This window comes from Hyaena hyaena, unplaced genomic scaffold (assembly GCF_003009895.1).
Source record: "Hyaena hyaena isolate Hyena2069 unplaced genomic scaffold, ASM300989v1 scaffold_260, whole genome shotgun sequence".
NCBI lineage: Eukaryota > Metazoa > Chordata > Mammalia > Carnivora > Hyaenidae > Hyaena > Hyaena hyaena.
The window spans coordinates 13,333-40,050 of record NW_024080892.1 but is presented as its reverse complement, the minus strand read 5'-3'; the positions used below and the strand labels follow the sequence as shown (position 1 = coordinate 40,050).

Sequence of the window (26,718 nt, the reverse complement as noted above, 5' to 3'; positions counted from 1 at the left end):
GCTAAAGTTCCCAGTTAGACCCCTGAGACTGAAGTGATGCATAGATTGAATGAGCCTTAAAATTTTTAAAATGCAGGGGCGCCTGGGTGGCTTAGTCGGTTAAGCGTCCGACTTTCGCTTAGGTCATGATCTCGCGCTTCGTGGGTTCGAGCCCCGCGTCGGGCTCTGTGCTGTCTGCCAGCTCGGAGCCTGGAGCCTATTTCAGAATCTGTATCTCCCTCTCTCTCTGACCCTCCCCTGCTCACGCTGTCTCTCTCTCTCTCCTAGAAATAAATAAAAATATAAAAAAAAAAAAATTTTTTTAAATGCAGATGTGGTTATGATCAGTAGAAATTTTAAAAGCGTTAGGAAATATGTATGAATTCAGATTAGATTTGGGGTAGTTCCTATTTTTCTCACTTCAAGCAGAGTTACATGGCTTTTACTTGAATATCTGAAATGTTTGGGATTTATGAAGGGAATCCTGTAGGAGAGAGGCCTCTGGAGTATTGTTACTGTTCTGGTTCATGATCCAGCTGGTCATTAGATGGCTGTATTAACTTAATGATAATTCATTGAAATGCGCATTGTTTGTATACTATCGCTAAAAAAAAGTTGTGTTTTTTTTTTAAGTGGTCATGAAGGAGCCTCGTAGCTCTAAAAGAGCTAGTGCATTAAATCAAGGTGTCTATATGCCTGTGCCAAGTGACAAGAGCATTACACCATAGTTCCTCCCACCCCTGGTTGTGGGGGTGGTGTGATGTTGCTAGGTACTTTATAATGGGATAGTGATGGCACGGGGTATTCATTCTAACTGGAAAAACTCTAGACAGGCCAGCAGTTATTCATGTGTCTTTGTATATTTTAAAATTTAGGGAACCATAAACCCAGCCTACCTTTTCAGTCTCAGCTTTTACCCTAACATGAAGCTATTGTTCCACTTACAGTCCACTCACTTGTGTCATCACAGTAGGAACATACTTTGCTTTTTTTCATTTTCTCTTTATTTATTGTACATCTGATACTGTTGAGAACTTATTACACATACATATTCCTGGCTCCACCCAAGACCCATTGAGAAGTGATTTCTGCATACGGGAGACTAGGAATTTTCCATTTAACAGCTTCCCAAGGCAATTTCCTAGGTGACTGAGAAGCACTGCTTTGCCATCTAACCAGGTTTATAAGTATCAGTCCAATTTTTCTTTCTCCATGAAATAATTGTCTTTGCTTAGGAAGATGCCCCTCAGAAAACTCTTGTCTGTACTTGTTATTGGCTGTGGATTTTCTGCAGTTTAATATGTTTTCTCTTACCAGGTACTTAGTCACAGGTGCTCACCTCTGCCACTATAGCATGAAAGGAGGCATAGACAATACCTAAATGAATGAGTATGATTGTATTCCAGCAAAACATTACTTTTATATCCTAGAATTCTCACATGTCATGAAATGTTGCTATTTTTTCTTATCCAGCCACTTAAAAATGAAATTCTCAGCTCAAAGGCCATGCACAAATAGGCAGTGGGCTAAATTTAACTCCTGGACATAGTTCACCAATGCCCCTGTTCTAAACTATCACTCTAACACAGTGCTGGTCAGTATACAGTGAGTATATGAGTGTTGAATACATGAATTAATTGTTATGAGTGTTGAAGACATTAATTAATTGTGACGCTCATGATTTTGCGCAGAGCATATGTTCCATGTCTTTGTAACATTACTTTGTATATTTACTGATTTATAAATATTTGTCAAGTCACATTTCAGCTTTTCTCTAGAGTTAATGCTAGGGTTATGAGGGTTTTATATTGTCTTTAATCAAGTGATTTTTTTCTCCCGTGTGTTTGAATAGGAAGGTCCAAACAGTCTGATTAATGAAGAAGAATTCTTTGATGCTGTTGAAGCTGCTCTTGACAGACAAGATAAAATAGAAGAACAGGTATATCTATTATTAAAAATTCTAACATTAGGCATATTTTGATATACATTATTTTATCATATAAATAGAATTTGAAAGCTGTGAACCTAATAACCCAGAAAATGAACTGTCTACACTGAAAGTCATTTCCTTCATTGATTAATTTCTAAGCAATGAAAAAGAAACCACTGATTGTTTAAAGGAAGCATGCATAATTTACATGAAACTAAATGGAAATATTCTGCCTGTTCCCCTTGAAGTATCCAGCTTTATTATCTTTTTATTAAGAACAAGTATATACTTAATCTGAAAAAAAAATAGTCTCTGTGAATTTCTCTTTACCACAAAGCACCAACCATATGAAATCACAAGAAAGATGACCAAGAATGTAATTTTTTCTTCTAAATTACTACCATTCAATTTTTCTTTAACTCCTTTAAAGCTTTCACTACCTTCACCTTGGATTGCTTTCTCCCTTTTGACTTTGCTCAGTATTTCATCATTATCAAATTCCCAAAAGTCATACCCAGCTGTTTTTGGAAATTGAAGGAAAACATTTCTTAAATCTTTTAACTCTAGTCTCAGGATTAGTATGACCCTTTGCCTTCTAGTTCTGCAATAGTGCAGGTACCATATATGCCACTAGATGGTGCTTAAGGGCGAATTTTAGTCACTTCCCCAGGGCTTTAAGCATCTGGCAAATAAATTAGTAAGTGTATCAGTTATACTACAAATTAACTTGTGTAGATAAGTTGGCTTTTCATTCTTTGTCATTGCTAAGGTGGTCATGACTGTTAGGCCCATTTACTGGTCTGTCTCCCTGATGGTAAATCACCTGCAAGACTGACATTTTCTTTCCATGTTTCTTTTTCATTGTTTTTTTAATATCGTAAGTGATAAAAAGGTGTTGTTACATTAATTTATAAAGCATATCGCTCATTCAAAAGATATTATACAGCATTAAGTAAGAGTGGAAACTTTCAGTTCCTAAATGAGCTCCATTTTTGGATACTTAAAGTATTTCCTGGAAGAGTGTCATTGTGTTTGACTTTTTAGATTTTGTTGTTTTGGGGTTTGTTTTGTTTTGTTGTTGATTTTTTTTTTTTTTTTTTTTTACTTCACTGTGGTATTTTTTATTTTGATTTTCTTTTAATCTAAGCTGTTCTATTCTGGGAGAGTAGGTCAAGACAACTTCAATCTAAATTTTGTAAGTGACTAACTATGTAGCTGTAAACTTATCACTAAATTATCTGGGCCTTGGTTTTCTAATATATAAAACAAAGAGTTACACAAGGTATTTCAAATTATCTTTTCTGGCTCTAAAATCCTACTATGCTGGATATTAATACAGTGGTTAAGTTAGAGTTTTAAAGGATCGATGAAAACTTTTATAAACTTTCGAAGAAAAATATTCATGAGACTATTTAACTTCAGTCTGTTCTTGACATTCTGGTAGATACTCTACCAAATAGGTCATTAAACAGACCATAATTTTCCTTGCCTAATAGACACATTGATATCACAAAGATAATTATAGTGTGGCAACAATTGGGAGTAGTATGCTTTAGTAATCCATGAAATGAGTTCCAAAGATTCAGATCATTTCCCTCATTATAGGCAGTAGATGTTGCACAGGCTCTCCACAGCACAGCCACTGCTTAGGCATTCTTCAGTGATACATTTTTGAGTTTACATTGTTCTAAGTTATTTGCCAACATAAAGATATTTTCAGTAAAGTGGTGAGTAAGAAATGAGATCTTAACAGTCCTGTTCAGATAGTGCTGAATAGAGATTACTACTTGTCTTATGCATAGTTAAAAGATGAGTACACACACAACACAGCACAGGTTCTGGTACATCATATTTAGTATACATTGAATAACTGAGAAGAAATTAAGCAAGCTCAGGAGGAGGAAGGAGGTTAAGTGACAGTTTAACAGGTGTGAATACCTTCATAGAAAAGAGAGAAGATATCCATTGTAGGGTCTTTGGAACATAACTGAAGCAATTAATGATACTTGTTCAGTTGGTATAGCTCTGTGCAGCCCTAACAAAGTTGAATAATTGGAATAATTTGGCCAGAGTTAGGATGTAAGAAAATTACTTTAACAACAGTGTTAATAAAGATTCATAGTAAATAATGCCATGCTGGTATTGGAGAGTCTGACTAGGGGCAGAATCAAAGAACCGATCCCTGGTCAAAGTTAGTACCTTATGGAGTCTGATAGAAGAGTTTGAATTAGAATACATGAATTAAGTGTCAGGATTTAGCAAGGCTTGTACCTTTTAAGTATTTTTGTGATTCAAGTATTTATAAGTACTGAAGTGTTCAGTAATTAAATATTGGTAGTTCCAGGTTATATTATCCATTCTTAAGCTGCAAAGTACACTTTAAAACCTTCCCACCTAACATTACATGTTTTCTTAGTCACAGAGTGAAAAGGTCAGATTACATTGGCCTACATCTATGCCATCTGGAGATGCCTTTTCTTCTGTGGGGACTCATAGGTTTGTCCAAAAGGTAAGCTAATATCAGAGCTCACTGAAATTATATATTGTACTGCTCTTCAGTGTGGATGGAACTATCTTGTATAAGTTTTCACTTTTCTTGAATTTAGGTGATGAGATTTTTTGGTATTATATGTTTTTCCTCCAGAGCGGTTAGAAATCATTTTCTGAATTATAATGGTTCTTTCTTTTTTCTTTAAGGGGAAAGTGGGAATGGGGGTGGTTAGGAGTAGCTAGTCTGATAGTTAACCACAAGCATAACTAGTTATATTAAATCACTTTTTTCTTTGGGGTTAAGTGGTATCATGCTGTATTACTAGAAGCACTGCATTCTTTTTAGAAAGATTTTGGAGCATAAACCATAATAGGTGCATGAAGTCAGCACTTGCTGCTGAGCCTGTTTCATATGGTGCTTTGTTCTCTCTTTCTTTATCTTGTGTTTGGAAGTTGGTACTGAATGCTCTGTTGTGCCTTTGTTCTGATTACTTGGTTTTTTCTTTGTCTGTCTCTGGTAGCCCTATAGTCGCTCTTCCTCCATGTCTTCCATTGATCTCGTCAGTGCCTCTGACGATGTTCACAGATTCAGCTCCCAGGTACTGTATGAATGTATAGAGTGGACTTGGGGCTTTCTTTGCTATATTTCAGCCTGTCTTCCCAGTTCCTAGATATCTTTCGGTTAGGTCACTTGTTTTGGTTTTGAATTTGATATAGTAACAATAAGCATTAAAACGTCCTTCCTTATCTACTTAACAGTTCCTCTATCAGGCTTGCATGTGCCCTTTGTATCCTGCACTGTGAATGAATAGCTTGGAATTTTGCCAGTGAGGAGGTACTCCTGAAAGATTTCAAATTGAATTGAAACAAGTAGAAGATACCAAGTTTTTAAATACCATGTAGTTTCTTTAGACAGGATTCAGCAATCTTGATGAACGTGGTTTACAGGATATGTTATAGCATAAAAGCAGGTTTTAACAATCTCACTTTTAATCTCAAGTATTTCATAATTCAACAGAGAAATACCTTTTTAGATAATATTTGTCTCATTACTATTGTTATACTAAGTTCCATTGAACAGATGGTATTTTCATTATGCAAATTACCCTTGATATTATAAATTAATATTCCTCTTCATTTACATTATTAAGGATTTAGGAATTTAAGACAGAAAAGTACATGCTTGCTGTCTCTGCCCTCCTAATAATGTCAAAGTATTATCGAAGGAATATTTTTTAGTATCAGCATTAGTTTTTTAAAGGTTAAATCATTGTTTCTTTGTAATTGAGCTTTGTATCTTTATGGTGATTGCTTTTTATGGGATTGCATTATGTTATGTTAAGAAACTGAGCTTTCTAGTCAGAATGACCAAGTTTAAATATTGGTTAGTTGCATGACAATTTTTCTAACTCTTCTGTGCTTCACTTCTATGATCTAGCCAGGACTGTGATCTGGCCAGAGCCTGGCATGTAGTAAATGCTAAATAAGTGTGTGAGCTTTTATTAGCTGTTATATAGCTACTTATTAGCTATTGTAACTATAATAATTTCCTTGAACTAATCAAAGTTTTCTACATTATTTTTTCCCTATCATCAGTACAGTTGACCCTTGAACAATGCTGGGATTGGGGCACCGACCCCTCCTCCCAACTCAGTCAAAACTCCACATAAAACTTTTAACTCCCCAAAAACTTAACCACTCAGCCTACTGTTAATCATAACCTTAACGGGAATATAAATAGCTGAGTAAATATATTTTGTATGTTACATATATCTATTCTTACAATAAGGTAACCTAGATAAAAGAAAATGTTATTAAGAAAATCATAGGGAAGAGAAAATACATTTGTAGTCCTGCACTGTATTTATTGAAACAGATTCATATATGAGTGGACCTGCATAATTCAATCGTGTGATGTTCCAGGGTCGTCATTCCAGTAAAAGTTTTTTAAAAGTCCTAATTTAAAACAGATTTCTTAGTTTATACATATGAATAAAATGACATTTGTTTTTAACTACACAGAAAAGAAGAAAATTAAGTTCAAGACTCAAAATGTATTCTTTGACTTTTGCAGCTTTTTTCTCCTTAAACATTTCAGAGAAAGAGATGTATCATTTCTGCTTCAGAAATCACCTAGAACCAAACTTATTCTAATATTTCTTAATCCTGTTTATCCATTTGTGCAGGCTTTTTGAAGGCATCTCATATTTGCAATAAATCTGTGACAAAACTAGGTGATATTGGGAGACTTTGGTTTATTGTGCTAAGCTCCACCTTGCATTAAAGTAATAAAGAGACTAAAGCTCATCGGTACTGGTCACCATTTTTCTTTAAAATACAGGAATACACACGCTATAAATGAAAACACAATGAAAGCTATAAAAGAGTGTTAAGCCACTGAGAGGTGCTTAAGAATTAAGGCTTCAGAACGTAGACCTCGGACCCAAGCTGTAGAGCTATATAAAACAGCTGAAATGCTTCAAGTACAGATGAATATATCACTGAGATGCAGGTGCCCATGTTTTTACAAGACTTTGCCAAATTGTAGCATACTTATTTATATTTTGTGTAACTCATGTATATAAGTTGAGAAAGATCTTTCTGTTAGAAATTTTTCATATATGATGCTTGTGGTTATTCAGAATCTTTTTTTAGCTTTTGATTATTATACCGTTTTACTTATCTATTTTGAAAGAAAAAGTGCATGTGCCCATATACAAACAGGGTAGAGGCAGAGAGAGAAGGAGAGAAAGAATCTTAACCAGGCTCCACACCCATCTCAGAGCCCAGTTTGGGGCTTGATCTCCGGACTGTGAGATGAGGACCTTAACCAAAATCAAGAGTTGGATGCTTAACTGACTGAGCCACCCAGGTGCCCCTTATCGTACCGTTCTATTTGCCAAAAGAGGCAAAATTGAAGAATAATGACTTTGTGGTCTTCAAGTATTTATGGTCCTTGCTAAAGTCTTTGTTGTCATTAGGAGACTTGGGCTCTGGCAGTTAACTATTAATTTGGCTTTGCCATGTGTGTACAAATCTTGGCTCATGACTACTTTGTTCTTGATGAGGTTAGGTTCATGCTCCTGATTGAGTAGAATAATTAAACATAGAACTGAAAGATGTTCTGAAAATAACTTCAAATAAAATATGTGAATCTCCTAGAAAATTAGTAGCAACACATGAGTCTATCTGTTTGGCAAATTTGAGGAGTGAAATAAATAGCTCTTACAGTGTACAGAAAGTAGAAAGAACTTGGATTTATAAGTTGATCTTTTGTGTCATATTTATTTGCATAACACAATAACCACTGATGTCACCTCAAAATCAAAGAGCAGAAAATAAAAAATCATTCTCTATTTGGAAATAAAAAATAACAAAAGGTGGGTAATACATCAGGTTAATCATTAGTGAACATTATTGCAAAAACAGTTCTATATAAAGCTCTTTCCCCCCTTTATGTCCATAGTGACACTTTATTCTTGTAATTATTTAACCCCTCCCCAGTTTATTGTATAATAATACATGTTAATTTTAGCAGAACTAGAAAGTAGAGTAAATAAAGTAAAATATCAGATCACTATTCATATTCTCATGCATATCCTTTTTCCATGTATATAAGAAATCAGTCACATTCATTGATTAAGCGCACACACTTTAATAATTGTCTTTTCCTACCAAAGTAAGTAATTCAGTATATTGCTTTATGACCAAGCCTTTTTTTTTTTTTTTTAACATATAATTAAGCCCATCTTCTTATTGGTAAATATGGATCTTTATCTCCTTGTCTGTTACATGGATGTGCATACTGGATTTACCTACTCACCTAATATTGAACATTTAGTTTGTTTTCAGTTTGTCTCTGTTATAAATAGTGCTACAGGAGCATCCTGATAAATACACCATCCTTTGTATGTGCCTGTGTGTATATCTTTGTACACTTACCAGCTGTTTCCTTAGAGTACATTCATAGAACTAGAAATGTTAGGACAAAAGCCATATACATTTCTAATTTGTTTTTAATTTTTATTGCCAAACTGTTCATTAAAAAAGTTGAACCAGTGACACTCCCAGGTCAATTTTCTTTTGTTATGTTGACAGTGAATACACTGAATATTATAATTCAGTTACTTTTTGCCAGTCTCAGAGACTAAAAATTTTGCTTCTTGGCCTTTTGTATGTCTTCACTGAACTGTTTAAGTCCTTGTCCATTTTTCCTTTGTGTTAGCAGTGTACTGTTAAGTTGTTATTAATAAGTTATTCTGTCCAACAAATCCCTCTATGATTGTAACAATAAGCATAGTTGTATTCCTTTCACATGAGTGAGAGAAAGAGATCTTAGCAGTCTTTGAGCACTTCTAGACTTTTGTTTATTACATCAAAGGGCAATTTTCTTTTAAAATTTTTGTATTGATAATGTTAGAAAAATCCATTTAGCCTCCTCAGATAGCATACTGAGCGACTCAGATGGGAAGTGAAAGAAAAGGCTAGAATTGGAGCTCCATCATCTCTTACTTTAACTGTGTTTTATCTCCATTTTTCGTAGTTAATTTGCTATGGAGATGCTTTGTATGTCATCTCATCATTTTCAACTCTAGGTCCAAAAAAAAATCAAAGGCATGATTCCTGAAATTATACTACCAAATTAAAACTAGTGAATGCTATGAAAGCAGATGAAACCTGCTTTAATGATTTTGATCCAGTCTTTTGTTTTAAAGTGATAGCAGATGTGACTAGTAATATTATTTCCTAGTGTATCAAATTTTGAGCCTAATGAAGTGGTAAATTTTGCTTGTGTTTATCCTTGTCATCTAACTTAACGTTTCCCAAGTATTTGGGATATGCAGTCATAAGTGAAAACAGTAAAGAGATCATTAGGTTAGATGGAACTGTCAGTGTGGACACAAATGTGTGAGTCACTGCCCTAATAGTAACATTGACTACTTCACATTTCATTGCAGTGAACATGAAATTGTTTATAGTGAGATTTCACCTGTATCACTTCTCCTTCTTAATCTCAGTGTTATTACCTCAAGGAAGATGCCATAATGGATAAAGATTCCATGATGAAAGCTTTGCAGAAATGGTTACTACAATAATTGGGTACTTCAATTTATTTAATTTCCTAGAAGCACAGCGCTAAATTAATATTGTTTGTTTCTTGCCCAGTTAAGTCAAGGAAGTACATGAGAACAAAAGACTGAACACTTTTCCATAGATGCAGTGGTAACTAAGATAGGAATACCATTTTTTCATCTATCTAGAAAGACAGTGTTAAATATGCTTACTGCACATTGTTTTAACTTACGTTACCGGCTGTCAATTTATGTTTGTGCAATCTATAGTTTTTAGGAGACCAAAACACAACAATGTCTTCTCATTATTCCAACATTTGAAATAATTTATCGAGAATAATCTCCCAAACAAAAACACAATTACCTGTGTACTTTGCAACAAAAGCAAAAATGGTACTAAAATTTTTTTTAAACAACTCTTTTTTAACAATAAAATCCTTTCATTCTTCTTTCCTAAGTGGTCTATTTGACCTAGGTCTTACTTCTGTGAAAAAATTTTTTTCTGCCTCTAATCTCATAATAAATACAGGTCTTCTCAACTTGTATTGTCCTACCTATAAAGTACATATTTCAAATCTGAAGATTTTTAATATCTTTTGATCTGAAAAGTGTAAAAATTTTCCCAGTCACGATGTGATACAGACAAATGAATCATGCCAGTGCTGTGGCTGTTGTTTTATTTATGTATGCTAATTGATACTTTCTGTATTCCTTCCTCTTTGGGAACTCAGTTACATTTTGTATGTCCTTAGAATTTGGAATCCTGCATTAGTCTTTGCTAGTTACTCTCAGCAGATTTCACATTTACAGGGGCATATAAATGTTTCCAGGCAGCCCCTGGAGTTATGTCTTCTAATGAAGCCTTTTTAAAATTATAGAATGTACTATTAGTTACATTATTTTAAATTTCTTTCAGGTCTGTAGCCCAGTGTCATTCACATTGTTTTGAAGATAATAAGTTTTTAAAGATGTAAAATGTTAGTGTTTATTTAGTACAGAAATAGATTGTAGAGCCTCAATATAAAGTTTTTATCAAAAACTTTCATGATTATTACCAGTGACACTTAGAGTCATACCTAACTTAGCAAAAATGCATTCTGAATCAAGAAAACTTTATGTAGCAGAAGTATATGTCACTGTAACACATTAGTAACATCCTTCTGTGTAGAACAATTATACCTCCAGAGTTAATAATTTTAAGAATTTTTGCCCCCAAATCATTAATATATTTATTTCAAAATATAAACCTGGTTCTTTTTCTGTATCCCTAATGAGCACAGTAGACTTTTGTAATAAGTAAACTTAGGAATAAATTAAGCTGAAGTGTAATATACATATTTCCAACTGTTTTCCTGCCTCCTCTGATGTACTTATTGTATAAAACAAAATGATGAGTAAAAGGTTAGAAAATGGAGCTTAAAAAAAGCATCTCTGCATAGATGATAAAGGAAACAGCTCCTTCAGAGACCATCTTTTTATCATTTCACTTCTGTTTCAAAACATGTTTCAGACTAGGAGATTTTGCAGATAGCACTCACATGAAATCTTACCAGTAAATGATTGTGGATTCTGGGAGTGTGAAATACTCAGTTTTATTTAAAGTTCATATAAGATGTGTAGGAGTAACTGGTGATAGTTTAAAAGCAGAGGTTTTATTTAAATTTTGGAAAAAAGACAGTAATTTAAAAGAAGACACTAAAAGGTGATTATTTGTAAATGTTTGCATATATGATTATGAGCATTTTCCCTAAAAGAAAGCAAAATAATGAAATTGAAGTCAAGTAAGTAGGGGATTGGTTATTTTTTATTCATGGTAAAAGTGAAATGAAGTTTATCAGTGAGGTAATGAAGGTTTTGTTATCATTTTGTAGGGAAACCTTGCCATATAACAAACTGGTATCTGGGTAGTCTTAAACATAAAAGCACTGGACTAGATTGTCTCGTCATGTCCCTTTTACCCTTAGTGTCCCATGATTTTTTGTTTTAAAATATTTTTTCTGTAAGGAAACATTTTCTGGTGAAGGATGGAACTTTATTTTCTCCCAGAAAATGCTTATTTTTGCTCACTTGCTTTACATTGGGCCAACATATGTTATATGAGTGAAACATTTTCCTTCTCTGCATTTCTCCCTCCTGTGATTAACCTGGATATGATATCTGGAATGTGGACTAAACTCTTCAACACTGTATAAAATCTACTAACCTTTGTGCATCTGGTTGCTCAGATTTCTAAGAACATCATTTCTAAACTGAAATAAACTGAATACCATTCTCTTTTAGAGATGATGACATGGCTGTTCATTGGATTTGGATTCTTATGGCTGTATTTTTCTTTCCAAGGTTGAAGAGATGGTGCAAAACCATATGACTTACTCACTACAGGATGTAGGTGGAGATGCTAACTGGCAGTTGGTTGTAGAAGAAGGAGAAATGAAGGTAATTCCCAGTAAAATGTTACAGATTGCTAATTAGAGCTCTCTTACAGTCATATTATCATTACTGCCCAGTGATGTGAAGGAGGGTAGCATTGTAAAATTCCTTTTAAACAGATTATTACATATGATCAAAGAAATGAACAAACCATTATGTTTTGCCTGAGCCAGGGAGAAAATAAAATCTGGGGGTTTAGATATGAATAAATCATAATTAGCTACTGGCTCTCATAATTAGCTGAAGTTTGGATATTTCTCTTTATTTATTTTTTAATTTTTGAATGTTGTACCCAGATGTCACTTTGTTCCCCCTTATGGTCTATACTTCTAGTCCTTTCTCTCACTGCATTTTCTTTCGATATTTGGAGGTGGGTCTGCTAATCTTGTTCATATCCTTAAATACCAGAGACCGAGAATAAGAGCAAGGAACAAGATTTAGAGATGGATTCAGAACAGCAGCTACATTGAATTTTGGATGACCTCATGCCCAAGGCTACACTAAAGATAAAGAGATGTTTAATAAGCCATTTCCAACCTGAAACTTTTATTGGGGAAGGGGGATATTGACTTGTAAAGATACTGTTACTTGTCTCTTTCTGATGATGTATTGAATGAAGAGCACAGATGAGTAGTGGAGAAAACTGGAAAAGAAACAGTTCTCTGTGGTTTGAAACATTGTTTTACACTGAGGAGAAGCATTTGAATTATGTATAGAAATGAAATCAAAGTTGTGACAAAGGTGAGGGAAGGGTATTTTAGACCAAAAAAAAAAAAAGGGGGGGCGAAAACTTGAAGGCAGACTTTTTTTTTTCAGGAGTTTTGAATAGACTATATTGACCAGAAGTATTCTAGCAATAGAAATAAGTATTAGATGTTGGAATTTCCTTTCCTCTTGAATAGAGAACGAATTAAGAAAGAAGAAACAAGAGACAAGCAAATGAGATACCAAATGAAATACCAAAATGTTAGCTATAAATCTTATACGCTGAGGAGTACCTGGGTGGCTAAGTCAGTTGAGCCTCTGACTTTTGGCTCAGGTCATGCTCTCACAATTTGTGGGTTTGAGACCCGTGTCAGGCTCTGTACTGACAGCTCAGAGCCTGGAACCTGCTTTGGATTCTGTGTCTCCGTCTTTCTCTGCCCCTCCCCTGTTTGCACTCTCTCTCACTCAAAAATAAACCAACATTTTTTTAAAAATCTAGTAAGCTGATTGGAAAATACAGCTTTAGATCAGCAGCCACAAGGTCTTGCTAATCTGTTACCCCAGAATTAAGCATGTTTTTGACATAGCTAGATAATCACAGGCCTTCCCCCGAGAGAAAACTCCAAAAGAAAACCAGAATACATATTCTCTGTGGAGAAAGGGGTGAGCCAAGCCTACCAGCCCTTATTCTGTACTTGACATTCATTTGTCCTTCTTTCCCCTGTAGGGAGGAGAAAGTGAAGGGGCACAGAGAAACCAGAACCTGATAGTCTAGATGAAGTCCCTCCGTGTGGAATGAAGAATAGAGAATAAGTGTTCCTACAGCCCACAACATTATAAAGAGAGGGATTGGATTGTGGATAGTATAAAATAGCCCACTGGAGACAGTAGCCTATTGTCTATAGCAGTAGGTTAGCCACTGTATGCAAAGTAACATTTTAGGAAGATAAAGCTCATAAAGAAGAAACCAGAGACCAAATATACCACTTAAGAGAGTCAGGTAGATAGTGATGAAAGCCTACCTAAAAGAAGTAACCAGTAGTAGAGGAGTCAGGCTGTTCTCGAGGATTACTAATGAGCTTAATAGCTATGTGAAGTGTGAGGAGAGAAGTTAAAAGTCTAAAGTCTCCAGTTCAGGTGACTGCGAAAATAGTCCCAATAACACAAATAAATAAGCATGTAGGGAAAAGTAGTTTGGTGAGGGACATTTTAAAAAAGAAACTGTATGTGAAATGCCTAACAGTATCTGGACCCATAAACTATTCCATAAATTGAGATCTAGTGCTTCCTGTAATAATATGGTGATTCATTTCATGTTCATGAAATGAACTTCTTGTAAAACTTTCTAAAGTAGCGAACTTATAATTTTGAAATAATTAATTTTACTTAGCACTTTAGGTAAATAACTTCAGTATTTAAAATAGCAAGACAGCATAGATCCTCATGCCATTTTAGCTTTCAGTCATTGATGCAATAAAAAATTGAGAGCCTACTGTGTTTCAGATACTATTCTAGATGCTGGTTCTGAGGAAAACTGCTGTACATCAGTATCCTTAAGGAGATGATGTTCTCACCAGGCTTAATTTAACAACTTGTGTAATTAGGTGTTCATTGCATATGCATGTTTCTCATAATTGAAGTTTACCTCAGTTTTGCAGTTTTAAGTATTTTTTAATGTGTTGTCTGTGTTAATAACTTGAATTTTTTTTCTTTTAGCAAAATATTTATATTCCATATATAGATTTTCATAAATAAAATTCTAAAAAGCAGCTAAATTTAAAAACCTGCTTTCAGGTTTGTACTTCAGGGATTTAATTCATATTTTTTAAATAGGTTTTTAAATATATCCTCTTTAGGTATATAGAAGGGAAGTAGAAGAAAACGGGATTGTTTTGGATCCTTTGAAAGCTACCCATGCAGTGAAAGGCGTTACAGGACATGAAGTCTGCAATTACTTCTGGAATGTTGATGTTCGCAATGATTGGGAAAGTAAGCTGCCATTATTAATATATCTTAATATAATTATTATTTCAAATTGAATGTCAAATCCAACCTAGTTTTTTGCATCTCATCTACAGTTTACAAAGTCAATGTAGAAAATACCTCAAGAATCTGCTAATAGCTTGCATTTACTTTTTTTTTTTTTAACTTGCATTTAAATGGAGCTTTTTGCTGTACAAAATGCTTCTTGCTACATTATAGGATTTGATCCAGTATTTCAATAATCCTGCATGACAGGAAGGTAAAAACATAAAATTCAGATAGATTAAGTGACTTGTCAGAAGCCACAGAGCCTAGTTAGTAGAAAGACCAGTAATAAAATTAAAGGTTTCTGTTTTATTATATATTTTCCCAGATTGTTTTATTTTCCTCGTAAACCCTAAATAAATCCTGCCATGGTCTGTTGAGAGCTATTCTTGGAGTGTGTGTTTGTGTGTGTGTTCCTCTTAGTCACCAAATGTCATAAATAGAGATAAGTTTTGAACATAGTAAGATGTTTATCAGTGACAGTTTGACACTCTTTTTTCACAAATATAATCAACTAAGCCTAGACAGGACCATTTCTTCAGCTTCAATAAATTAGAGATTATAGGAAAGTCTTATAGAATTAGATAGGAATTTGTGTCTGGGTAATATGTGTGGGTAGAATTGCTTTATTGCTATGTAAGCTAGAGATTGAACCAAAAAAAGTGAGATTTCTTGGTGATCAGGTCTCATAGCCACTGTCTGGAGCCCTAATATAAGCCTTAACCACCTTCCATTTAGACTTAGCCTACATAGGGCAGAATCCTGTTCATGTTACCACAGTGTCTGTCCATCAGTATACATGAGTTAAACACATTCTAGAAAGAGGTAATGTATCTTTTGGCTACTAATATTTTCTCTTCATTTCAGCAACTATAGAAAACTTTCATGTGGTGGAAACATTAGCTGATAATGCAATCATCATTTATCAAACGCACAAGGTAAAGATCTCTTCATCCCAAAAGGATTTCACCATAATTCAAACTGAGACAGAGAAATTCTCTAAAGTAAAATTTGGCAGGAAATTAAATGGTGTAAAAGATCCAAAGACTTTATTAATGATGCATGGATGTCACATATTTGAAAGGATATCAGCTTCTTTAAGGCAGAACCTGAGACAATCTGAGAAATACTCCAGAAACAGTTTGTTTGATAAAGATCTCCAGTTAGTATGTGCATGTAAAGTTTAGAAAAGAAAATACTGAAATCCAATTAAATATTTTTCTAGCATCTAGCTTTTATAGGAGATAAGTCATAGTTATCACATATAAAAGTGAATCATAAGGGCACCTGGGTAGTTCAGTTGGTTAATAAGCTTCTGAGTCTTGATTGTGGCTCAGGCCGTGTTCTCACAGTTTGTGGGTTCAAGCCCAATGTCAGGCTCCACGCTGGCAGCACAGAGCCTGCTTGGGATTGTGTCTGCCCCTCCCCTGCTGATGCACACGCTCGCTCGCTCTCTCGCTCTCTCTCTCTCTCTCTCTCTCTCCCCTTCTCTCTAAATAAACAAACATTTAAAAAAGTGAATCATAGTTTCCTGTGACAACAGTATTAAGGGTAATGGAAAATTAATGTTATTGGTGTATGTTAAGACTGATAAAAAGTCATCTAAGTGGATCATCTAAAAACAAAGGAAATTTGCCATGTATAACTATTAAGAAGTTGGTCATATACCAGAGCACACAGAAACTTTGTCCTAAATTGGTTCACTTTGATTTTGCTTTCAGTTCACATTCGCTTCATTTCTTCCTTTGCTATTCTAAATATTTAAAATTGAATTAGGGATGCCTGGGTGGCTCTATCGGTTAAGCTTCCGACTCTTGGTTTCAGCTCAGGTCATGATCTCAGAGTACATGAGATGTAGCCCCACACCAGGCTCTTTGCTGACAGTGCAGAGCCTGCTGGGGATTCTCTCTCCCACCCCAGCCCTCTTCTGCTTATTCTCCCTCCCTCTCTTTCTGTCTCTCTCTCAAAATAAATTTTTAAATAAAGAATTAATATTTCCCTTACCGATTACCTTACTCTCTTCCCTGAAAATTGCCAAATAATATATTGTATAAAGAATAATAAAAGGGGGTAGGAGGATGGGCAAAATAAATGAAGGGGATTAAGGGGAACAAACTTCCAGTTATAAATTAAGCCACTGAGATGAAAAGTACAGCATAGGGAATGTAGCCAATAATATTGTAATAAATTTATGGTAACAGATGGTGTCTACACTCATTGTGGTGAGCACTGAGTAATGTATAAAATTGTCACATCAGTGTTGTACACCTGAAACTCATAATCATTTTAAAAAAAAGAAAATAAAGGAATTATAATTTTGGAAAGATCCATTAAATGCAATATTATATGTCATATAAGAAATATAGTAATTCAATAGGTACTTTATTTTTCTCTACTTTAAATGACTTTTCAATTGTAGCTGAATATATGAAAATATTTTAGGTTTGCTATGTATTTCTTAAACTCACTTTTGTCATATGAGGCATCTTATATGTAACGACTGTGAGCTAGGCTTGACTTTACATGGCACCTGCTCAAGAAATATGTAAGTACATTATATGTCACCTTTGCGTCAACTAAAAAAGAAGTGTTAACAATGAAGATTCTGCTTTAACACATAGATTTGAGGAGTTTTGACATCTAAAATTTAGCAGATGTTAAAAATCAATTAATTGTCTTATATAATTTGTCTATTTATAATTTGGAATGAAGTAATTTAGAATCAGAAGAATCTTATAATCTGAAGATCATTGTTCCTCAAACAGTCTGCTGAAAGTATTTCACTTGGTAAATAGTAGATGGAGTGAAGGATTATATAGATTGCATTAGGGTCACTTTTTGAAAAATAAAAACTATTAAAATAATACCTCTTCAATATAACAATTTATATTTTAATTGTTTGAATAAACAAATTGTGGCATAATTTTTTTCAATAAAGTTCAGTAATGCTGTGCAATATCTTTGCCTTTAAATTTGGCTTCTTAAAGAGGGCTGCTTATCTCCTGGTATTTAAGCCATTCTCACTCTTTAAATTTTTATCTTATCATCATCCTTCTGGATTTGCAGTCATTTGTTCTGACATGGCCAAGTTTTCCTTTATTATTGGCTTTGCTCAACACTACTTTCATCGATTTTATAAAATTTAGCATCTTTAAAAGATAACCATTTTACTTTCCAATGAAACTCATCAGTTAGGAAAGTCAGTACACAGATTTTCTCTCATTTAAAAGTACATAGTCTAAGTTTTCAGAGACCTCATTTCTGTATCATTCCAACATGTTCTGTTTCCTGGCATACCATGAAGTTGAAAGATTCAGTCTGATTTGGTATTCTTCAGATGTGCTTATATCAAAGGAGCAGTCTTCTTACACTAAAATCTTAGCTTTTACATTTCTGAACACTTTAAACAGAGGTTCGGCACTAAAAAGCAGAACATTACCAGGCACTTTAGGAAGGAATTAATTGCTTATGGAGTACAGAGTTTCTGTTCAGGGTTATAAAAAATTTTGGAAATAGCGCTGATGTTTATGTAATATCATGAATGTAATGCCTCTGAAATGTACACTTAAAAATACTTTAAATGGCAAAATTTTTGTTTTTTCTTCCACAGAGGGTGTGGCCTGCTTCTCAGCGAGATGTATTGTATCTCTCTGCCATTCGAAAGATACCAGCCTTGACTGAAAATGACCCTGAAACTTGGATAGTGTGTAATTTTTCTGTGGACCATGACAGTGCTCCGGTAAGTATGGGACAAAAGTGATAAACCTATTATACACACTGGGACTTGATTGGATACCGTTTCTTAGATTTTGTTTTATATTGGATTGGCTCCTTGGAACACTATAGCCCTGTATTACCCGAGGGCAGCAGTCTGGCTGTGAACCTGCAGCTGTTTTCCTCTCCTCCTGAGGTTCTGAGAAGGAGAGAGAGCTGAATGGGTAGATGAGGGAGGCTGCTTTCCACAGTTCCCTCTCAAGCCATGACCTGCTACTGGCGAAACCCCTGCAGTTTCTATCTCAGCTGAGTTCTGTCTACTCCTGGAGAGGAGGGAAAATCATTCCTGATGTCATAGCACCTTGTGTGTGTTACTTATTGGTGCTTATAAGATTTTGTTGGAGATTTTGATGAGCTATAGTTTTGGATCACCTAATGTCCTATTAGGACAGTAGGGATTATAAAATATAAGGTATCCATTACACTGGTGTTTTGTTTTTATTTCTTGTTTTGGCAGCTAAATAATCGATGTGTCCGTGCCAAAATAAATATTGCTATGATTTGTCAAACCTTGGTAAGCCCACCGGAGGGAAACCAGGAGATCAGCAGGGACAACATTCTATGCAAGATTACATATGTAGCTAATGGTATGTATTTTGAGGTTTCTCTCACTACATTGGTAATGTAGATTTTCTTTCTTTTTTTTTTTAAGTTTATTATTTTTAGTAATTTCTACACCCAGCATGGGACTTGAATTCATGACCGCAAGATCAAGAGTCGCACACTCTTCTGACTGCTCCAGCCAGACACCCCTAGATTTTCTTATTATTGTCTACATACCTTTTTAATTTTTATCCTTTAGATTAATGACTTTTAATTTGGAGTGATGTATACCAAAGTTATCAGGAAACTTTGAAAATACTTGCCCCTGAATTTCACCCCAGAACTACTGTATCAGAATTTACACTTCCTCTCTAGATCACTCTATCACATATGATTGATTTAAAAATCCTTCTTATTATATATTTGCCTAATAGAATATATGTATAACTAGAAATAAAAGCAATAATGGTGAAGAAAATTAATAGTTCTTTTTCTTATTGTCAGGCTTTTTTGTTTTCTAAACTATTGCTACACCCATTTCCTACCTGTAATAGTCACTAGAGTCCGTTTGATCAAATCCTCAAATCTTTTTGACAGGGCCACAACTGCTACTGTGTTTGAGGAGACAGATCCAAGTGAGATATTATTTGATTACAGTAGTGTTTGATAAATCTATCTTACGTAACCTAAAATGTTGCTGTATTAATGTTTGCATTTAATTTAGGGGGCCATGAGCAGTTTAAATAGATAATAAATGCTCTCTTATTTGCTACGTGTTCTTGTCTAGTGGTTAGCATTAAGGAATTAGTGGTCAGGACTTTAAGAGTTGTTAACTATTCCAACACGAGAAGTTTTTTAAAGGCAAAGAAAGTAAATGAGTGCTTCACATACATTTGGAGAATTAAATTTAACGGGTTTTATTTTAATTTTCCTTTCTCTTGCAGTGAACCCTGGAGGATGGGCACCAGCCTCAGTGTTAAGGGCAGTGGCAAAGCGAGAGTATCCAAAGTTTCTAAAACGCTTTACTTCTTACGTCCAGGAAAAAACTTCAGGAAAACCTATTTTGTTCTAGTATTAACAGGTACTGGAAGGTATATATCACCCTTTTTAAAAAAACTTTGACTAGTATGACTCTACAGAGTCATTTTTACTGTGTTTTATAATGTTTCTAGACAAAGTTATAGTTTTTAAAGCCTTTAAAACTTGTTTTATTCTGCTTTTATGAGGTAGTATCTGCTTATGCAAAGACATTTTAATATTATGGAGCCATAGAATTCTAGAAGTACAAATTCCCTATATTTTCCCTTCCTGAAAAGTACTTTAGGTTCATCATTTATTCTTCCATACTTTTGTGTGTGTGTAGTGAGTGACATATATTCTTAAATTTTATTTTTTAAAAATGTGTTTATTCTATACTTCTGTTTTGCAGCTTGCTTTTTCTGTGTAACAGTATATCTTGACTAGTATTGCATATAAAAACATGAGGCATATAAAACTATCTCCTTCCGTTAACATCTGTTATATTATATGAATGTTGCAGAATTTATTAACCAGTCCCGTGGTAATGTTGGTTCCATATTTTGGCTGTCAGATAATGCTATGCTGAGCATCTTTGCACAACAAGCTGGAATCTTTAATTTTTTTAAATAAAATATATTTAACATGGTTCAAAAGTCAAGTGTGAAAAGATAAACAGTGAAATTTTTCCCTTGCCCCCTACACACCCAGTTTACCTTTCTATCACCCCCATACTGAAAGAGTATAACTGCTGTTAGTTTCTTGTGTATATTTTAAAGAGAATTGTTTATGCCTGAATAAGCAAATATAAGTGTATGCCTCCCACACATACACTTTTTGTTGTTGTTGAAGAAAACACAGTGTTCTGCCTCTTGTCTTTGCACTTTACTTTGAAGGTCTTTGCATATCAGTATGGACCTTCCTCATTGTTTTTGTGGCTAACAGTATCCCATCGTATGATATACATGATTTTCTAACCAGTCCTCCATTGCTAGATACTAAAGTTGTTTCCAGTTTTTGCTAGAACACTGTTAGAAGTATATCCACTTACAAGTTTATATGTGGGATAAATTGCCAGATAGGACACTGTCAGCACTTCTGGGGAGTGGGGGTGGGAGGTTGTGAGTTTGTAATTTAGATATTGCCCATATAGAGGTTGTATTACTTAACCATCTCACCAGCAGCAATGTATTGGAGCACCTATTTCCCTTTACTCTCTCACACAGTATATGAAATAGAACTTGAATTATTCCCACTTTGATAGGAAAAGAATACTTTATCTATAGTTTTTAGTGTCTTTCTTTTACTGTGAATAGTTTGAGTGTTTCTGGGTCCATTTGAGAGAAACTTGTATAATTCTGTTTCTGTGAATTCTCAGTATGTGTTAACATTTAAATTTTTAATAGATATTACCAAAGTATAATTCAGATGTCACAAGTATATATGAATGTTCTCATTCTCACCTATATTGTATATTAAGTCATTGGCTGAGAAGTTTATATTCTTGAGTCACTTAGATTATTATATTCTTGAGTCTTAAATTATTATGTTCAATAGTTATATAATGACTGATATTTCTAACTAATTCTGGTTTTATGATGCTGTTTATATGCCTCTCTTAAAAAAAAAAAAGCTAAATTTACTGTCAGATACTAACACCAGAATTATTGCACTGATGTCCCAGATATTTAGCTTTTCCTAAGAAAAAGCTTACCTAAAAATGTTAAACAGATTCTGGTCTTACCCAAATGGTTAGTGTTTTGTGATACAGCCTGACCTTTGAGAGATTCTCTCTTCAAGCATAAGTGTACTGACTGTTTTTGGAGTATCTTGAACTTTAGGATTGTTATGGCTAGATCTGGACACAAATTTGCTGATTTTGTCTTTGCACTGTTACCTCAGATAAACCAGAAACGTGATACCGTGTCATGGCAGCAGGCTTGTCACCTGACTTAGCTGGTTGTCTCTCCCCACAGCCTTGAGATTTCTAAAGAATGCTACTTGCTCTAATCAAGACCAAGTGTGCAGCTATAATTTGCTTTCTCTGTTCACCTCTAATCCCAACCTTGCTAAAATAAGCAAGGCAGAAAATATAACCATCTTTTAAGCAAGAGAAATCAGAATGCAGTTATGTATAGAATTTGCTCTCAACTATGTTTGAAAAGAAGAATTTTCTTAAGCATTTGTAAAATACATGCTAAAGTTATTAACAGCATTTTGCCTCAGAACTGTTGGATTTGGGGCATTGTTTATTGACTGTGTGTGTGTGTCTATGTGAGTCTTTGTGTCTGTGTGTGCAGACAGTACCTAGCAGGGAGGGGTTTGAAATTCATCTCAGAGGAAGGAGGTAGCATTGTTTGTGGACATATGTGTATGTATGTAGAGACAGACCTGTAAAGATTCAGTGGCCAAAGGTTAGCTCTATCCAGGTTGAGCTTCTTTCTGACAAAGAACCAAATTCAAACATTAACAACATAATGAAAATCTTTGTTTACCTAAAGGAATATTTGTTTCATAATAAGTTTGGAAAGATGTATGTATGAAGTGGATCCTACCTTTGAAACTTTAGGAACACTATCCTCTCTAATATTGTGATGAAGTGATGAAGAAATTATAACTTGCAATAGTGTTTAACATCTTTAGCGAAATTCCATAAAGAATTAATGAGGTCCAAAGATACTTAAAACTCATAGTCAATTCTTGATAAATGGTATTGTATAGCATAATTTTTATTGAAGACTAAGAAGAAGGAAATGCTGGTTTTGGGAGTATAAATCCAGAACCTTCTGGTTGATTCCCTCTTTGCTTATCTATGGCATATTTCCCTTCCTTTTTTTTTTAGTTTTCAGGTTAATAATTTTAACATTTTTGAAGGTGAAAACCTATAAAGCATGAATATTTAATAGAGATCTGTACATGCTGTGAATTCACAGGGTAGGAGGAATCTGTTGTGGTAGTCTTGCCGCTGTTGGTAATAATATATTTCTCAATGTTTTACTTCTTTTCTTCCCTGCAGTAACTGAAGCAAGGCTGTGTGACATTCCATGTTGGAGGAAAAAAATAAAAAACAAAATTGGATGCTCTAAGCTGGAACGTAGGATCTATAGCCTTGTCTGTGGCCCAACACACTGGCCTTGTGTACAAAAATGAAGAAATATTGCAATAGCAAAGGTGAACATCTAACACTAGCTGTCTCCTGCTATGTCTCCTCGCTCAGCATATAACTATAAATACATGTAAAATTACATGTATATGGCTATATTTTTATTTGCTTGCTCCTAGAAGAGAAAAAAAATTCAACTTTGAATCACAACTAGGAATTGATGCTTTAATTTTTGGAAACTTTTTCAGAATTTTTAATTTACTATGGTCCGGCCTAAGATCCTCATTTGTATCAGGTTTTGTGCACAAAAGTTGAAAGCACATGGGGCATGTGCTTTCTGTGCACCAGATATCTGGATGGGGTTCTTTTTTCAGGCCTATAGTTAAAATCTATGTTCAGAATTTTTTGACTTTTTGCTTTGTATAATCATAGAATTCATTGCTGCTGATTTCTATAATGATTCATGTTATGTAAAGTGTCTCTTAATAACTGAGGGCTGTCAAATAACCTGTGATTTCACCTTTTCTATAGTCTTACTCCTATGAAGAACCTTGGTTCTGATGGAGAAAGAGTGAAAAGCTTTAATTTTTTCCCCAGGTATCTTTGTATTTCTATTGTATTTTTAGTTGTATACTGTGTGCCACAGATTTTTTTCAGTTTGTTTACAAACACAATTTGATAATTCCTAAATTGATTCTGCCTGCCTCCAAATGGAAACATACAAATCTTGTGGGTATAAACTACTTTCTGGTACAATGATAAGGATAAAAAGAGCTCATGTTTTCTTGACATTTGTAAGAGGTTATACGGTATTGCTTGTTAAGGTAAATCAGGCTGTCTGGGTTTGACATTTGATTCAGTATTTCTGGTATTCGTAACAGGCATGTTTGTCACTTCTAATTTGGGTCAGTTTAAAAGGGATATGTGGCAAGATATGCATAGAAAATGTGAGCAGTGCTGCAGTTTGCCTCTGGACCAGAATTTGCAGCAGAGCAGTAAAGGATTCCATGTGATTCAAACTGAAATTCTTTCCTTACTTGCTGTAAGAGCTTAAATGTAAAATACCTTCTTTAGTTCTAGACCTCTGAAAAACCTTGAAGCATGGAGGTGAGGCAAGGAATGGTACTCATTGAAGTAGAAATGACTGCCCACTTCAAAATCTTCATTGTGTTTATACACAAATGTGCTTACATATGTCAGAGGCATTTTGTAGATGCTGTGCTGACTTGTTCATCTCTGTAGAAACACAGAAATCAGACCCATTTTGTAAAGTAGAAAGTCATGTCACTTGGAACATGTCCTGTATATAGTTCATACACGGTAATGGAGTCTTAATGATAAATGCAAGGTGATAATTTAATGATGGGATTAGTCTGATCACTTAATATGCACAATCCTGGAAGTGAATTACTTGCATCAGATATAGTGGTATTTATTATTCTGTACAGAGAGAAAAATACATATAAAACATATGCTTATATTACATGCACGCAGATTTCATGCTCCATAAATCTTTTCTATTTTTTAATTTACTTTTCTCTAAATGATGTGCATGGAATATGCCTTATACAGAAAAACGCTGTTCATAATTTGACTATGTGGAAAAGTGCCTATATGGTGGTAATGCTAGTAAGGCAAATAAGAGAAATTATCATATGAGTTTACTACATCACCAGTTAACATTTTATATTGTGATGTTTAAAAAAGAAAAATTTATACCTCAAATGTGTATTTTATTTTACAATCAGCTGTGGGGTTGGGATGGGAATGTGGGAGGGCTCGGGAGGGAAGGTTTATTAACCTTAGCCGCTGATGGGAATCTTCAAAAAAATTCTCTATGCCCACTATAAATGTTTTCTCTGTTTGCCATTTTTGGTAACTATCATGAACATGGACAAGTAACTCTTTCATAACGAAATTGAAAAGCTTCATTTTACAAAGGTATGGAAAACTTAACAAAGCTATGTCTAAATCTAATTATCATTAGTTGCATTTGCACTAAATGTTAGATACACTTTTGCAATTCTGTAAATGAAATGATTACACTAAAAATATTTGTATAAAAAAAGAAAGAGATACATTTTACCTTTAGATAACTGTACAGGTATTTCACTAGAGTTAATCCCATCCGGTCAGATTTAGAAATGAGTTGGGGAATGTGAAAAGAGTTTTAAAGAGCTCAAAATTTGGAGAGGTACTAGCCATTTTAAACAATATTCAGAACCCTCTAGAATTATTTCTGTATGGCTAATTCTTTAGTCGATATCTGAATATACATGATGTTTTCCCAAACACAGTCATTTCCTCTGTCTCCCAAAGAAAAACAACAACAAAGTGATCCTTTTACTCTCTTTTCAACTAGTTCACTCTTTTGTACTGTGATAGACATTTGGAAAATACTGGTAATGATGGGTTTTGTCCCTGACTGCCCGCTGTACAGGACAGGAGAGCACAGTGTTTCACTTGGAATTCAGGACTCCTGATTTTGAGGTGTGGGGTGATCACAGCAGCTTTTGGTTTGGGAACACCACAAAGGCGATCAAGGTAGACCGCGGAGGGGATGGCTGGGAGGGAGGTATAAGAATACAAAATAAGGAAAAGGAAAAACGGGTTTCCCATTTGTTTAGTATCAACGGCTAATTTGTACACCTATATACAACATCAGTGTCAACTGCTATTGAGAACATTTTAGTTGGGCTGAGCTGGTTCTCTTGTGAAATTGTGCTGGTTATCTTTAAGCTTATCAATTGTTTGTTCAATTAAACACTTTCACCAGTATTTAGTCCGAGTTGTACAGACAATGTATTTGGATTAGTCATTGTTCATCTACAAACTCAAAACATAATCATTTTAAAGTACCTTGGGAGTGTGTAGAGTGTAACTATTCTATAATAGCTTTATGATCCTGATGATGTTTTTAAAAAATAATAAAGTTGGATCTTCCATGTTACAATCACAAAATTAAAACCAGTATTTAAAAGTGGAAAAGTATTAAAATATTATGGACAAATGTACTTGCTTGCCTGTTTTCCTTAACCATGAGATACTGCTTGCATAATTCTAAATAGTTAAGAGCTTGAAATAACTCCAGTTTAATATTTTTTAAGCCAGATGTTGTAACCCAGTTAGGGATCAAGAAAACAATGTAAATGTTTTTTAACAAAATAGAAGGGAATAGATTGAGTATATTTTCTTTTTCTTGTAATGTTTGTTTTTTTGAGAGAGAGAGAGAGAGACATAGCATGAGCAGGGAGGGCCAGAGAAAGGGGAGACACAGAATCTAAAAGCAGGCTCCAGGCTCTGAGCTGTCAGCACAGAGCCCAATGTGCTGCTTGAACTCATAAGCTATGAGATCATATAACCTGAACCAAAGTCAAACACTCAACTGACTTAGGCACCCAGGCACCCCGTGAATATTTAAATATTTTGTGAATCTTTTTGTGTGCGTCCGTGCGTGCATGTGTGTATGTGTATAGTGGATTATGATGTGAAATGAATTTCTTACTATGGAAGCTGATGCAAAGTTTTTTCAGACTACTAGAAAGTAAGGCCATACATAGTTGGGTATTTCCAAAACAAAAGCACAGGGTCAGTCATCCACACTTAAAATTCAACTACATGTAGCCATAAGTATATCCTCTCTTGTT

At 34.5% G+C, this 26,718-nt stretch overlaps 1 protein-coding gene across 3 annotated transcripts in view; it reads left to right on the top strand.

Moving 5' to 3' along the window:
* The window catches only part of CERT1 (ceramide transporter 1), a 107,816-nt gene extending 81,731 nt beyond the window's left edge, over positions 1 to 26,085 (top strand). Inside the window, exons 10-19 of one of the 3 annotated variants that reach the window (XM_039245552.1) lie at positions 1,832 to 1,918; positions 4,326 to 4,418; positions 4,921 to 4,998; positions 11,812 to 11,907; positions 14,463 to 14,595; positions 15,502 to 15,572; positions 18,245 to 18,373; positions 18,866 to 18,995; positions 19,896 to 20,032; positions 22,985 to 26,085. In XM_039245552.1, the coding sequence (XP_039101483.1) occupies positions 1,832 to 1,918; positions 4,326 to 4,418; positions 4,921 to 4,998; positions 11,812 to 11,907; positions 14,463 to 14,595; positions 15,502 to 15,572; positions 18,245 to 18,373; positions 18,866 to 18,995; positions 19,896 to 20,023 (945 nt within the window). In that variant the 3' untranslated portion in view covers positions 20,024 to 20,032; positions 22,985 to 26,085. Of the gene's footprint in view, positions 1 to 1,831; positions 1,919 to 4,325; positions 4,419 to 4,920; positions 4,999 to 11,811; positions 11,908 to 14,462; positions 14,596 to 15,501; positions 15,573 to 18,244; positions 18,374 to 18,865; positions 18,996 to 19,895; positions 20,043 to 22,984 lie in introns of all 3 variants that reach the window. The other 2 variants (XM_039245551.1, XM_039245554.1) reach the window with 2 other exon arrangements.
* Positions 26,086 to 26,718: the final 633 nt, after the last annotated feature.